Source organism: Dasypus novemcinctus, chromosome 2 (assembly GCF_030445035.2).
Source record: "Dasypus novemcinctus isolate mDasNov1 chromosome 2, mDasNov1.1.hap2, whole genome shotgun sequence".
Lineage (NCBI taxonomy): Eukaryota > Metazoa > Chordata > Mammalia > Cingulata > Dasypodidae > Dasypus > Dasypus novemcinctus.
This window is the reverse complement of record NC_080674.1, coordinates 125,358,080-125,375,201: the sequence shown is the minus strand read 5'-3', so window position 1 is coordinate 125,375,201 and position 17,122 is coordinate 125,358,080. Positions and strand designations below refer to the sequence as shown.

At 36.0% G+C, this 17,122-nt stretch overlaps 1 protein-coding gene across 1 annotated transcript in view; it reads left to right on the top strand.

Annotated features, from left to right (window-relative positions):
* Nucleotides 1-17,122, top strand: part of DTWD2 (DTW domain containing 2) — a 139,013-nt gene that overhangs the window by 37,442 nt on the left and 84,449 nt on the right. Inside the window, exon 2 of the mRNA XM_004477701.4 lies at nucleotides 4,820-4,910. Within this exon, the coding sequence (XP_004477758.2) occupies nucleotides 4,820-4,910 (91 nt within the window). The remainder of the gene's footprint in view (nucleotides 1-4,819; nucleotides 4,911-17,122) is intronic.

Here is a 17,122-nt window from a genome sequence, read left to right as displayed (position 1 = left end):
GTTGGCTCCCTCATCTCTATGCTCATTGTTTCTGCTCATTGTCTGTTTTTTGTGTCAGCTCGTTGCATCTATTTGTCTTCCCTAAGAGGCACCAGAAACTGAACTGGGAAGTTCAGGTAGAAGGCAGGCACCCAACTACTTGAGCCACATCTGCTCCACTATCATTTTCAACATGTAATCAATATACAGTAATGAGATATTTTACTAGTCATATTTCAAGTGCTCAGTAGGTACATGTGGCTAGTGGCTGCTGTATTGGACAGTGCAGGTATGTGCAAAGCACAGGTGTGTGAAATAACACTTTTATACTTAAATTAGTTTGTATGTTTGCAGTGGAGGGTATGAGAAGATGAAATGATATGGAATGAGTACAGAGAGAAAGCCAAGGGTCAGATTATGGAGGAGCTTGTTTGTTATACCTAGAAGTTTGAACTTTGTTCTGTACAATATACAAAAGCCAGTGAAGAGTTTTAAAATTTTATTTTTCTATTTAATTAATTTAGAGAAATTGTGGGTTTACAGAAAAATCGTGCATAAAATACAGGGTTCCCATATACTATTCTATTAATACCTTTCATTGTTGTGGGGCTGGTGAAGAGTTTTAAGCAGGTTTGATTTTTAGGAATGATATCTTTGGTGCTGTGAAGAGGGTGGGTTGAGACTAGAGTCAGTAATACACAGTAAGGAGGTAGTTACCATGTTCTCTGTGAGAGGTGAGCTTGTGTGGGGTATAAGAGGTAAAGTCTGAAGTAAGCTTTACTTATATCCCTAACCTACAGACAGTATTCTAGATTGTACTATAGATTGCTCCTTCTGATTGTAGATTGGTTAGTCGGACATGTGACACTGTAGGATTTGATCATTTCCCTCTTACTTAACCTTTGACTTAATTATCCTGGAGCTAACTTCACTCATGGTTTTTCTGGTCAAACCAGGGGTTTAAAAAGAGTAAGATAGGCATAGGGGACCTCACATTTTATTGCTGCCATTTGCTATTTTATATATATATTTTCAACCTTATTTTGAGTGTTTGGAAGTTGTAGTACTTATCTGTGGTTGTATAACAAAACTCCCCAAATTCAGTAACTTAATTTATTATCTCACTTAGATTCTATTTTATTTTAATCCTTCCCCATAACTGCCCTCAGAGATGGCTCCCTCATCTGTCTGCTCCTTTTTTTTAGGAGGCTCTGGGAAGTGAACCTGGGACCTCCCATGTGGGAGGTGAGTGCCCAACTGCACGAGCCACTTCTGCTCCCCCTATTATCTCACATAGATTCTGAGGATCAGGAATTCTGGATTGGCTTAGCTGGATGGTTCTGCCTTAGGGTCTTCATGAGGCTTCTGGTTAGCTGTTAACTGGCGCTACATACTCTCAAGACTTGATTAGAGCTGGACAGTTAATTTTTTTGTTAAGCTGTCTTCATTTGGTATTACACTTATCATTAGGCTCCACTAATTACTAGTTTACTCTTCTATTGTTTTAGACAGTGCTGTAAGGGCTAATTTGCTCAGGAGTACGATCCAATTAAATTTGGGGAGAAAATGGATGTTGCTAAATGGTTGAGTGCCTGCTTCCCTCATGGAAGGTCCTGGGTTCAGTCTCTGGTGCCTCCTAAAAACAAACAAACAAAAAACTAATAACAAGCAAACAAACTATAAAACCAGCTCAGGGGAACTGATGTGGCTTAGTGGTTGAGTGCTGGCTTCCCATATACTAGGTCCCGGGTTTAATCTCTGGCCCTGGTACCTTAAAAAATAAAAACTGGGCACAAGTAGTTTTTCATGCCAGTCTTTGAGGTTTTTCTGACCCCATGAGTGCTCTTCTCCCCCTGCTCCCAGATGGCTCCCTTGTCTGTCTGCTTGTTGTGTCTGCTCATTATGTCTACTCATGGTGTCCGCTCATTGTCTGCTTGTTTTCTTTAGGAGCCACTGTACCTCCCCTGTGGAAGGTGGGTGCCCAGCCCCTTGAGCCACATCCAATCCCTGCCCATTGTGTCTCCTCATTCAACAGCTCATCTTCTTTAGGAGGTACTGGGAACCGAACCCAAGATCTCCTATGTGCGAGGGAGGCACCCAACTGCTTGAGCCACATTGGTTCCTCTGAGTACTCTTCTTAGCTGTCTCTTTCCTTGATTTTCATTGGTGAACTTGGCCTATATTTGAAGCCTCTTTCTGTTAAGAAGAGCCATTGTTCTCAAAAATCCTGTAGGCTTGAACTTTCCTATATTCTGTTTCAAATAGTCGGCTACTTTAAGGAGAGCTTTGGAACTCTCTTTTATTATAAATGTCCTTTCTTACTGAAAAAGCTCTCTGAGCCACACTAATCTGGGTGCTGGGCTGAGTAATACCTTGTGGTTTTCCTGGTTTGCCTCTCTTGGTTTGGAACCTCTGTCCTACAAGTGAGCTGGGGCAAGGGTGGTTGAGGCCCAGCATTCCCAGCCTACTGCTGTGATAGAGCCTCTGTCCTATGGGTAAGGGCTGGGTAGATGAGGGTAGAAGGAACTCTGTCCTCTTGGCCATACCTGCACAGAGTGGAGCTTGTATCAACTGGGGTGGGGAGGAGGTTGTAGGGAGCAAGTTTTGGCTCATATGCTATAGATAGATACTGTCCTTACCACGTTTTAGTAGATTTTCTTGAATGTTTGTTTATTTTTTCATTTGCATATGCCTTAAAGACAATTTCCTGATACTTTGTGTTTTTTTTAATTTTTAAAATTTTATCTTTTTAAAAAAATTTAAAGATACGTGGATCACACAAAATATGATTGTTTTTTTGTATAGTTTTTATCAACTTTGCTTCTTTTGCTAGGGAATGGATCCATGGAACTCATTATGTTATCATCCCAAAAGTGGAACCCTCCAGACTTCTTAATTCTAAATTTTCCTAAAGTTCAAAGATGTGTTCTCACTAAGAAAATTACCATTCCATGTAACTGAGGCTGATTATATATACAGGTTTTGGTTCAGATGTGAAACCCAGGCCTGCCAGTATCCGCATCAGCTCTTCTTATTCTCCTCTACTTGATATAGTAAAGTGGTTTTATAGTCATTAAATATGTGTAATGAGCTAAAAATGTTAGTCTCAGCATTTATTTTACCTATTTCTCTACTACCTACAGAAACCTACAGCTATTTACTTGATTAAATTTTGCAATCTCAGTATGTTAGTGTTTTTATATATTAACATAACATTTAATGCTTTTATTCATTCTTTCATTATCTTATAATCAAACAATTTATTGATATTTAAGTTGATAATCCAGTTAAATTTCAAACTTTTTAAAAGGCTTGTCTGATCTGTAGTCACATTTTATAAAAGAATTTTACTGAGATCTAAGTGAGTATTTCATTCATATACATAGCTTCATATAAAAAAATCAGAATCAAGAGTGTTTTAAAATATGAATGTACCTTCATCCTGTTCATCTTTCTGTGGAATGAGGAATTCTTTCTCATAGTAGCCCTGAATCTATTTCTTTGTCAGTGTACCCAGTTCTATCAACCACTGCTCCTTTCTTGTATTTTCTTGTTTTTATGATCACTGAAAGATTCTCTCCATCCCTATAAATCGGCTCACATTCTTGAGAAAGAATCTACTGTGGGACTGAACATTCACTTTGAATCATCATAGAGGTCACCAGAAAATTGATATATTGGTTTTTCTTGAGTTAGTCTTCTGCTATAGGTCCACTGGAAGTGGGAGCAGATAGGGTCATGTATAATGCATTTCTACTTCTACCTAAAGTATCATCTTTTTTTTTTTTTTTTTTTTTTAATTTTTTTATTTTTTATTGACTTTGTAATAATATTACATTAAAAATATATATGTGAGGTCCCATTCAACCCCACCCCCCCACCTCCCCTCTCCCCCCCCCCCCCAACAACACTCGTTCCCATCATCATGACACATCCATTGGATTTGGTAAGTACATCTTTGGGCACCTCTGCACCTCATATACATTGGTTCACATCATGGCCCATACTCTCCTCTATTCCATCATGTAGGCCCTGTGAGGATTTACAATGTCCGGTGATTACCTCTGAAGCACCATCCAGGGCAGCTCCATGTCCCGAAGACGCCTCCACCTCTCATCTCTTCCTGCCTTTCCCCATACCCTTTGTCCATTATGTCCACTTTTCCCAATCCAATGCCACCTCTTCTATGTGGACACTGGATTGGTTGTGTCCATTGCACCTTTATGTCAAGAGGAGGCTCAGATTCCACCTGGATGCTGGATGCAATCCTCCCATTTTCAGTTGTGATCACTCTAGGCTCCATGGTGTGGTGGTTGTATTTCCTCAGGAGTGTAGGTTGGGTAGTTTCCTGCAGAATAAAATAGTGGATATAACAGGTATTCAAAACAATTTCAGTTTTCTGTGTTGATGATAGCTAAGTGTGATTAGAACTCTCCTGTAGTAAGTGGGTATAGGATATTTTATCATTCTATTGTCCTTTCCAACTTCAGATGATTTAGAGGAGTTGACGGGTTCCTCTCTGACATGAGATGTATTCTTAATTTGGAATACAAATTAGTACAAGTGTTGCTTCATGAGTAAGCATGACTAATGAATATTCTTCCACTAAAGATAAGAATTTTTGAGGTACTTGAATCTATATAGACGGTAAAGTACTTGCTTGAAACTTTTTCAAAATTCTCGTGTCTAAAGTCTGATTAAATTCATTATTACTATTTCGTTTTTAAAGGAATCCAGCTGTAGCAAATCTCTTACACAATCAAGTGGGATTATGTTCAAGTTTTAGGTCATTGTATATTATTTTAAAAATTGACAGTTTTTCTTTTCTTTTGCTTTTTAGCCGGCCTCAAAAAGTATGTTTGTGTCCATTTCTACCAGTGCAACCGCTAAACATCTCTACCCATTTGTACATAATTCAGCATCCAGCAGAGGTGAGTTAGATTGTGTAAAATACAAATTCTAAATAGAATTTGAGAATGAAAGTACAAACACATAGTAAAACATATTCTTTCCTTCTAGCTCTTCAGTAATTTTGAAAATAAATTGATAAATGCTTTCTTTTTGGGAGGGAATACTTCCTTTTGTGTATTGTCTAACAGTATTATGTTTTAGAAACATAACATTTTATAAAAACTGTGTTACTACTAATAGTATAGAAATTTAGTACTCCAACGATTTTACATGAAGAGAAAATGAGATTTTGTGAGTAAAGAGCTTAGAAAATCATTCCTTTATTTATACATAGCTTATATTACTTGATGTCTTTTCTTGCTAAAATAGAAGTAACTGTCAGCATTTTAGTGTTATAAAATGACTGTATACAATGAATTTTAGGTGTCATTTAGATATGAATAGAACAAATATGTATATTTCATAATATATATTTTATATACAAAGAACTTTTATATCAATGCTTTCCCATAATGGTTAGAATTATAAGTATTCCAGTGTGTATGTGTATTTTTAACTCTTGATTAACTGCATATATGAAGAGGGAGAGGGAAGGAGGTCATAGCTAACAGATTTCAGTTAATACTAGTCTGGGCCCAGCAGAACAGAGAGGCAAGGAAAGAGGGCCTGTGTAGCTCAAGGCTGAAGAGACTAGCCGTATGCCTGATACCTCACAGCGGTGAACTCAGGAAGACAGTGGAGCAGCAGAAGCTGAGAGAGGAGGCCCAGTAAGAGACAAGCCCTATGCCTGGTTGCCCTCAGCTAAGCTCTGGGAGACCTCAGAGATAGGTGGCCATTGTCACCACATAGCAGGACCTCAGAAACAAGAGTAGCTGACTTTGGTGATAAAGTATCTTTGATGGTACCTTGATTTGGACATGCCTTGGAATTGTAAGCTTTTACCTCAATAAATCCCCTTTATAAAAGCCAACCCATTTCTGGTAGTTTGCATTGGCAACCCTCTGGCAAACTAAGACAGTAGAGTAGATGATAAGGAAATGATATGATAAAGCATTTCAAAGAGTAGATTTATGCATACAGAAAATTACTTAAGGATAAAAACAAAAGTTATGGGAAAAAAAAGTTCTGTAACAAGAAAGGAAATGTTCTCATGTTAAACTCTTTGGCCCTTGTGAACACTGTACATATAACCATGATGTGAACACTGTTTATTGATTTACTAAACATATTCAAGGGTGAGGAGTGGTATAAGATAGCTAAATCCTCATTTATTCTGAGAGGCAGAACTTATAAAATACAAAAGTTAAGAGTAAAGCCTCTGGAGCTAGACTGCTTGAGTTCAGATCTTTTATAAATCTGTAAAGTCCTTCCTTGGGCAAATTAATTAACCTCTCATTGCTTCAGTTTCCTCATCAGTAAAATGGAGATGATAAAAAGTACCCTTCTTTATTGATTTATTGTGAAAAGTAAATGGATCAATATATGTAAAACTCCTAGAATTGTGCATATTAACATTAGCTATTATGATGATGATAATTGGTAGTTTATAGAGAGTATCTAAAACTGATAAATCAAGAAATACCTATCTTATATACAAATATGGAGATAACTACCAGAAGAAATAGCTAAGAGTTAAAATGTCTCTGGGAAGTGGTACTGAGGAATGTATCAGGGAACAGATATGGCATTATAAATCTTTTGGCACTATTTAATATATATACACATATTAATTTGATAAAAATTTGAAGTGATTTAATCTGTGTCAAAGTCTAATAGGGATGTGAGGAAGGAAGAACATTTCATGAAACACTGGAAAATGTCTTAAAACTCCCATCTTACCTATCTCTGGTAGTCTCATTCATCTGCTCCCAGGCAGTCTTTTCAATCTCCTCCCCAGCTCCAGCCCACTACGTGTTCCTTTTAGTTAAAATCCTAGCAAATTCTGACTCTTCTAATTCCTTTTTTATTATGTAGATCACTTTAGCTTCTCCCACTGTCTTTATATTTTTGTTTTTACATGTTATTTTAATTAGCAAATAAAAGACTTGGGCAAAATAGGGAAACAAACAAATGTCCATGCAAAGAGCGTGTGTGTGCATTTCTTTGTGGTTTTTTAACACTGTTACTACAATATTTTTGTTTCTAATAATAGATATAAATAGATATATAAAATGCTAAGTTTTAGAATTAATAAATTCATAAGTTATAAAACAATTTTAAATCATTAGTTTGCTGAGTAACTCTGATGTTCCTAAAGCAAAACAAATAATATTTGGTATTCCTTAAGTACATTGTCATTTTTTAAACATACTAAAATAGTCAAATGATATATATGTATACATGCACACACATATATGAATTATGAAGAAAATACAAGTAGGAATATATAAATTGTTAACTATAAAATTGAATTGTATTTGTATATAAATTCAAACTGTAAACTGATTATAGCCAGTGACTGAGTATTATATTGTAGATCGAAATAATCAAGAAAAGTGGGAGGCTGAGGCAGATTAGCCAATCACCTAGCTCTACTAGCAACAACGATAGATTTCTTCTGAAAATAGGAAAGGTGGTTTTCAGTGTTGGGAATTAGGATTTGGTAAAAAACCACTGATTATTGTCAAGTTAATGGAATTTACAGAAATGACAGAAGAATTCTACCTCAGAAAATGAGAGGGACAAAGAAGCTGGAGAGTGCTGTAGTGAGGAATGAAGGGATGCCTTAGTTTCCTTAAAAGTCTCCAGTTAAGTAGAGGGTGGGGAGATTTCTAAAAAATTGATCACCCTACTTTCGATCTTCAGGTTTATTCAGTGGTCAAGTAGAACTATGATTTAAAAAAAATGAGTTCCTTTTAGTGTTAACCAGGATTATACACTAATCCATATTTAATAGTCTGAGAGGGAAAGAAACAAGGGTTGGAACCCTCCATTATAAGAAACCATGGCTCTTTGAAGAAATGGCTGATTCCAGAGCTGGGTTGGGAAAGTATAATTTGATCCTCGAGTATCTTGTGGTAACAGAAAGTAGGGAAATGTTCAAAAATGAACATGGGGGAAGCGGACGTGGCTCAGCTGATAGAGTGTCTGCCTACCATATGGAGAGTCCAGGGTTTGATCCCCAGGGCCTCCTGACCCGTGTGGTAAGCTGACCCACACACAGTGGTGCCACTTGCAAGGAGGGCCGTGCCACCCAGGGGTGCCCCTGCGTAGGGGGGCCCCATGTGCAAGGAGTGAACCCTGAAAGGAGAGCTGCCCCGCCCAAAAAGCGCAGGCTGCCCAGGAGTGCCACCACATACATGGAGAGCTGACGGAGCAAGATGACGCAACAAAAAAGAGATGCAGTTTCCCAGTGGCGCCTGACAATGCAAGTGAATGCAGAAGAACACACAACAAATGGACACAGAGTAGACAATGGCGGGGGCGGGGGGGGGGGAGGGGAGAGAGATACATAAAATAAACCTTAAAAAAAAATGAACATGGGTTATGTATAGGACATTGAAGCTAATTAAAAGGAGCTCCCAATAGACCTACAGCATTTGCACAGGAAGGATAGTTACTGTAATTGCTTATGGCCCATGAAATAAAATAAATTTCTGTGTTTACTACTGATGTAAATATGAATAAATAAATAACTGGGGCAAAGGCAAAGCTCTTCCTTAAAGTGGAATTCCAACTAACAAAAAAAATGATGGAAATAGAAAGTCATTTGGCATACATCACAGAAATGATTGTTTCAGTCAAGAATTATGAACAGATGCTAAAATTAGTGGACAAAAAATATGACCAACAGGAAATTGACATAGTTTCAAAGTATCCTCTTACAGGATATTATTCAGTGCCAAAGGGAAAATGATAAATCCAGGGTGTAAAAACTTGACAAATACCACCTTAGTCAAGTCATCCAAGTTAACATCACCTTTACAGGATAACTCAATAGTGTGTGTGTGCCGATAGGAAGTATTGAGGAAGACACAAACTGACTTCTGTGATATCCTTGTCCAAAGGCATATTCTGAATTAATCATGAAGAAACATAAATTTACCCAAATTGAGAGGCATTATTCACGATAGTTCACGGGCACTTTTTGAAAGTATCAGGGACATGAAAAACAAAGAAGGACTAATTAAAGAGACTAAGGAGAAGTGATAACTAAATGCAGCGTGATCCGGAATCAGATCCTAGCCCAAAACGAAGGCCATAATGGGACAGTTGGAAAAATTTGAATAAGATCTACAGATTAGATAGCAATACTTATATCAATGTTAATTTCCAGATTATCATTATACTGTTGTTGTGTGAGATGTTATCATTTGGGAAAGCTGGGTGAAAGGGTCATAGGAATATTTTCTAACACTTTTGCAATTGTTTGTATATCTGTAATTGTTTTTTTTTTTTAAGTTTTTTTTTTTCTTTAATGTTAAAAGACGCTCCCCCAGAAAAGATCAGGAATTTCTAACCTTCAAATTTGGGTTGTTTGCTGTGAAATGGTACAATCTAATACTTCTCCATCACTCCCAAATCTTTAATAAAATGCTTTGACCCTCCCTTCCAACAGGAAAAAAAAAGGTTGGAAAGGAATGTAGACGTACCTGTATAGAGAACCATTTGAAATATTAGAATAATGTGAAGGTTTTAAAAGATTTAATTAAAATGTTACTTGATCAATCTTCCTATAGAATAATATATATAGAATTATATATATTAACAAAAGTTGGGACTGGAGTATTTGCCTCAATATAAATCAGTTATTTTGATGACCAGATACAATAATAAATAATAGAGATGCAAAATGGATAATCATAATGACACTTGGTTTTCAATAAATTGGAGATGAATTGTGATTTAGAGGTTTTTTCTTTGATATAAACAAATGTTAATCTAAATATTGCTTTAAACACACATCATTACTTTAATCTAAGTTCCTGATATCATTTCTAGCTCACTTGGAAAAATATTTTCTCCATTATTCTCTTTTCAGTTTTTAAGACTATTTGAAAATTTAAATGCTAGCTCACTGTTCAGAGTTCAAACAATACATCCAATAAGTAACCTGAAATTCCACCCTTCCTCCCCACAGACAGCAATCAACAATCTTCTTTTGCTGCATCTCTTTAGTCATGTACACACATATAGTCATACATGTTGCTTTCATTATCGATGTTTTTTCTTTTAATTGAAGAGGCACACTACAAGAGAAGAACCTAATTATTAGAAGCAATGAGTATTAAACTATTTCAACAAAATCTAAGATTAGAGGAATAAAGGTTTAGAGAAAAGAGAAGTAAAGCTTTCTGAAGATTTAGTGTTTTGAGGTGTCGGAAGGAGCAGAGAAACAACGGTATATTGGAATCTCTTGATGGGAGTAGGAAATAGCTGGTATCTATTTTTATATAACATTTCTATTTGATTATGAGTATTGGGAAAGAAACGAAAAGTATACTTTAACTTCCAAATCTTTGGGTTGAATTGAGAAGAAATGGGGCAAATAGGTTTTTGATATAAGTAGGAAAAATAAAGATGAGGAAAAAACAAAATAAAATAAATATTTTTAAGTAAAGCCAGAGTTTGAGAAGTACATGAAAATATTCCATTTTTATAAACATATATGTACATTAAACTGATTATGTAAACATAAAGATCTAGGAAAAAAGTGTATGTCAGTTGTTAGGCTAAATAGATCAGGTTGAATTTTTTAAATTAATGATTGAGGCTTGTCAGACTACATAAAAACAAACAAATGTCCAAAACAAAAAACCCGGGCATATGTTACTTAAGGGAAGCAAATGAAGGTGATAAAGATAGGTTGGAAATAAAGGGGTCATTAAAGAAGGTAATGCAGGCTAAATAGAAAGCAGAAGTGCAAACATTAGTACAAGAGAGTCAAGAATTTATGGTTTGAAGCACTAAGCAGTATGAAGAGGGACAATAGCTAATGACAAAACACATGGTCTACACAGAAAATATAATCATAAAATTAGGAAAACTATTAGGAATATAAGACTTGATAAAATAGGGTAGGTTAGATTTGAATACATCTTTTAGAGTTGTAGTAGACTAAAGCCAGGCCCTAGACTTGTGTAATATAATCAGTAGACTCAGTTTGCCTGTATATTGAACCTTAAAGCCTTCAAATAGCAAAATACATGTTTTTTTTCCCCTATGTCCTTGGAAGATTTACAATGAAAAACATTATTTACTAAAAACTAAAAGTGAACATCCTTCAAATGGTGCAGCAGTTATAGTCACTCCCATTACATTGGTAATAAGACAGGAATGACTGTTATTGTCATTATTATTCCACATTATTTTGGCAGTTATAGCACATACAATAAGACAAGAAAATGATACAGTTGACAAAAGTGTTGGGAGACATAAAGATATAATAACTCCATTGATGATATCATCATGTTTCTAAAGACTCTGAAAGACCATACTAAGAACCTACTCAGAAATAAGTCTTTGGTTAGGTGATTTGATACGAGAAAAATATATCCTAATCAATAGTTACCTCTCTTGCAATATACATTTAGAAATGAAAATGGAAATACAAATTTCATTTATACTTTTTGCAAAAACTGTTAAATAGGAATAAATTTAAGAATATAGGATCTGTTGTTATGTATTAAAATAGTAATGATCTTAAATTCCCAAAACTTGTAAGCATCTTGATCACAAAGTAGAATGAAAACAAATTGAGAAAAATATGTTTTTGTGACATGTGATAACTGGATATTTGGCACTTCTTAAAAAAACCCAGTGAAGATTTGTCATGTTGAGGCAGATCAACCCCGGCTCTGACTTCTGGCTGTAATGTCTATTCTGCAAGATTGCTGCCATGCTTGTTGACACTCTGTGGTCAGACCAGTGCCTCCGGAGGATAGCCATGGATCTTTCACTGACACTGCATCAGACCTACCTCCCAAGCCCCACTTCTTAAAGTTATCCACCTACAGTACTGAGGTTATTGGGCTGATGGAGTTTAAGGACTTTGGTATCCTCCACTTTTAGATGTATTATGTGCCCTGACCTGGTTTTTGTGCATTCGTCATAGGAAGCTGCAATTAATCGAGCAAATAATTTTTTTTGAATCTTTTTTTAGGTCTTTATTTATTTTTTTAATGTTACATTAAAAAAACTAAGAGGTCCCCATATACCCCCCACCCCCCTCACCCCACTCCTACCCCCATAACAACAACCACCTCCATCATCATGAGACATTCATTGCACTTGGTGAATACATCTCTGAACATCGCTGCACCTCATGGTCAATGGTCCACATCATACCCACACTTTCCCACAGTCCACCCAGTAGGCCATGGGAAGACATACAGTGTCCGGTAACTGTTTCCACAGCACCACCCAGTACAACTCCAAGTCCCAAAAATGCCCCTCATCACATCTCTTCTTCCCACTCCCTATCCCCAGCAGCCACCACGGCCACTTTCTCCACACCAGTGCCACATTTTCTTCAATTACTAATCACAATAGTTCATGAATAGAATATCAGTAAGTCTGCTGTAATCCATACTCTATTCCTCCATCCTGTGGACCCTGGAATGGTTGTGTCCACTCCACATCTATATCAAGAGGGGGCTTAGATTCCACATGGATGCTGGATGCAATTCTCCTGCTTTCAGTTGTAGGCACTCTTGGTTCCCTGGTATGGTGGTTGACTTTCTTCACCTCCATGTTAGCTGAGTGGGGTAAGTCCAATAAACCAGAGTGTAGGAGTTGCAAGTCTGTTGAGGCTCAGGGCCTGGCTATCACATGGTCAGTCCAGAGATTCAGGTCCCCTGGATATACAGTAAACCCCAGCGCCAACTACAGATCTGGGAAAAGTAACAGGAGAGGCCTTTGAACAAAAATCACATTGGAATCCAGCTCCATCACACAGAAACACAAACTCCAAAGTAGGGCCAACAGACATGGCACTGAACTCCATCTGCCATGACCATAGAACCTGTGGGTCTCTTTAGCCCTCAGAAGAACCAATACCTGAGGTTGTATCTACTTTATCTGTCTCTAGGACTCTGCTGAGGTGTGCATAAGGGCGACCCCTCTGATAACCTCCCAGCTCTTTTTGGAGAGTCATAGCCATATAAACTCATTTGTCCTTTCCATCTCCCCCTTTTATTCAGGTCAAAAAGCATTTTTAACTCCTGGTATTATATGTAGACTGAGATATTCTGCTGGTCCAAGTTGACCCTTTTATTCAGGGTCATTTTCTAGTTACATCATCAGCTGGTACTTGGTAGTAATCCCTTGGCACCAGGGAGGCTCATCCCTAGAAATCATGTCCCATGCTGGGGGGAAGGTAATGCATTTACATGCTGAGTTTGGCTTCGAGACTGGCCACATTTGAGCAACATGGAGGCTCTCAGGAGGTAACTCTTAGGCACCCTACAGCTCTAGGCCTTGTTTTTATTTCAGGTGCACAGGCTCACAAGCATAGTCATTAGTATCAAGGGCTCATTGTTGGACCTTCCTTCTTTTTTGTTCTTTGCCATTGCACTTGGGGGATTTTTGCGAGCATAGTCATTAGTATCAAGGGCTCATTGTTGGACCTTCCTTCTTTTTTGTTCTTTGTCATTGCACTTGGGGGATTTTTGCGAGCAAATAAATTGTATTGAGCATTCAAACTTAGTTGAATGTAACCTAGTTTCAAATGCTGAGTTTATTTTGGATTTCGATCTGCTTTTGGTTTGTTACAACTGCATTTACACAACACCTGTATGAAGAAAACTATGTATTCTTATTGAAGAACATAAAAGAAGAAGTGGGCAAATGGAAAGATACTATATTTTTGGATAGGAAAATGAAATATTATTTTGAATCTCCTCCCACTCTTGTTAAATTTTGTGATTGGATAATTTTATCTTAATGTTTTTATGGGATAATTAAGACCCAAATATAACCAAAAGAATTAGGAACGAGAAAAATAGAAGAGACAAGTCTTAATAAATAGTGAAAGATACTTCACAACCATGAAATTAGAACCAAATGGTACTAGCATAGGAATAAAAAAATCAGTAGAGCAAAGTAGAGTCAATATAAATGAGGTTTGAGTAAGTAACAAAGTGGGCATGTAGTAGAAGCCCCAAGTCTGTCCAAATAAAACATTTGACTATAGAAAAATAAAAACTTAGAAAGGTATGGACAAAGATCTCACAAAGTCAATAGGAAAATGATAAATTGGAAAAATATTTGCTAAACATGAAGAGAAATATTGTTTGCATAACACAGAGAACTCTTACAAATTATAAATTAAGCATCAACAACCCAATTGAAAAATGACCAAAGGATACTGATGAATGTGCAGTTCACAAAATAACAAATATATGTGAAATATTACACAACACTTGACTTTTACATGAATTTCTAAGCTTTATTTTTAAGTAGAGAGAAGGCAGAATTTGAGAACTAAATAAAAAGATTCCATTTTTATAAACATATGTATATTAAGCTGATTGTGTGAACATGCAGTTCCTTGTGGAAGACATTAAGTTGTTAATACTGGGCACTTGACAGCTACTTTTGAATTGACATCTCAGAATGCCAACATCCAACTATAAAATTTAACTGAAGAACAACAAAAGAGACACTTAACATACCTTATTCCCTTCATAGTAGGAAGGGAAAGAAAATGGTTTATGTCACTTTATACAGTGTTTTTAAAAGATACCTAGACAACAACAATGCATTTAGGCACTTAATGTGTGTCAGTCAGTGTTCCAAAGCACTTAATAGATATTAAATTTAATCCTCACAACAGTACTTGAGATAGGTATTATAATCAACCGCTTTTTCTGGCTAAGGAAACTGAAGTACAGAGAAGTTGCCCATAGCTAACCAGTGGCAGAAGCAGGAATGAAGCCCAAATAATACTCCAGTCTATGCTGTTATAACCTCTACTGATTTCTGTAATCTGTTTTATGTTTTTGCTATCTTCAAATCTGGGATTGGCCGCTTTTTACTTATATTCTCTTTGGCTTAATCCTTCTAGATTTTTGAACGTGGAAAGTTGGAATTTAAAAAAATTTGGAACTCCTTTTTCCCTCATTAGAAAAAGAAAAAGAAGAAGAAAAATCCACAAAATCTATCCACAAAGAGTAGCTACTTCGGACCTACAAAAGGAGATTTATTAGATTGAGAGGGATATTTAATCAAGGAAAATGATTAAATAAATATTACTCTTGTAAAAATTTTGGAAAATGTGCATATTTGGCATTATACCACAGATAATTTATATTAATCTCCTTTGTTCTCTAAATAGTCTTGTGAACAAAAATAAATATACTTCTACAATTACATTTTAAAGGTTATATAGTAGTTATATATATTTTTTTGTTTTAAGAAATGAAAACATTCAGACTAAAATAAAATTTATAGAAAATCTCACAGAATCTAACTGTAGGATGAGTTGCTAGATCTTTGGTACTTCCCAACTCTTGACCCCATATTCTTAGGCCTTACCTGTGCTCCACTGTTGTCACTTTGCAAATTCTCCTTTGCACCAATTCATTGATTCATTCATTTGCAAATTTACACCTTATTCTTCACCTTAAAGGACTCTGTATGGTTCCATATGTCTTTCTAACTTGCTGCCTTCAGTTACAGTTAGAAATGAGAATTACTAAAATTATTTTTTGAGGTACTGGAGGGTGGGGATTGGACTCTGGACCTTGTGTGTGGAAAGCTGGTGTTCAACCAGTGAGCCACATTTTTCCTTTGTTTTTTGTATTTTCAGGAGGTACCAGGGACTGAATCCCGGGCTTCTCCCATGTGGGAGACTGCTTGAGCCATATCGCTCCCTCTAAAATTTTTACTATCTCTAAAGAGGTCTATGTGTATGAATTCGTGTATATCTGTCATCTGTATGTGTGTCTAATATCAGATTGTAAAGATTCAAGTTTATCTTTTTCTCTGAGTAGGGAAAACATTTATTTGTGATTGTTTTCATTCACAATTGCTTTTAGTACTCTTCAGAGTACTAATTTAGAGTAGTAGAATTCCATATTTTACTTCCTGAAGCAAATTCTTAAAAAATGATAATGGATTAATAGGGATTCTAGTTTTATGTCTTTCATAATGTCAAAAAAGACTTTCCAACTGTACTAGCCACATGTAACTATTGAGCACTTGAAATGTGGATGTGCTCTATATGTAAAATACACACCAGATTTTGAAGATTTAGTATGAAAACCAACAATGCAGAATATCTCAATAAAATTAAAAATATTGATTACATGTTGAAATGATAGTATTTTGTATATGTTGGGGTAAAGGTAATTTTACTTGTTTTTCACTTTTTAAAATGTTACCAAAAATTTAAGATTAGATGTTTGTATTAAAGGACAATTTAAATAAAAGCTAAAACATGAGTTTTAAACAAATAGAAAATGAACACATGCCAAGATTTTTAAAAACATATTAATTAAATTTAAGAGGGAACTGGTGGGGAGTGGGTATAGCTTACTCGTTGAGTGCCTCCTACCTGTTTCCCATGTATAAGGTTCTGGTACCTCCTTAAATAAAAAAATGAGGGAACTGGTTCTAGTTCAAAAGGGAATCCAAAGAACAGAGATATTTCTAGATCAACAGTACTGAAATAAATTTGCAAATGGACACAACTGGTTTTTCATGGCATTGGGGCAAAGGGAGTAAGGGGAAACTTGGAGACTTCCCTACACCAGACAGAATTTAGTTACATGTTTATGGACAATATTATTTGCGTTACTATCAGTTTTCTCCAAATTAATGTTAATCTCCACAAAGCTATAAAATATCCTAGTCAAAGATAAAGGTACAGCATTCCATTGAACGTATATCTAATAATGTCTTTTGCTTCTTCTAGCATCTTAAACTTTTCCTGAACAGTCTTCTCTCTTTTGATAGAAATAATGTCAGTAAATTTGGAATAAGCAAAAATGATTACTGGGAATCTCATATTGATAACTATGCTTTGTTTATAGGATACCTTTTATTGCACTGCCTTTGAGCTATTTTACAACTCTATAAATTGTGGATAACTGAGAGTAATGCAAAAATAAAAAATTCATGCAAATAAATTCTGCCTGGCGGAGTTTAACTTGGCTTCCTTCTTTTCTTGTGACAAAAGTCAGTTTTCAGGTTCATTTGTAAATACATTTCCATGTCCTTTTATTTCATATGAATTTATAGTTCTGTAACTTGTCCTTTGAACTGGTTGTAACAACTTACCAGTTCTCTC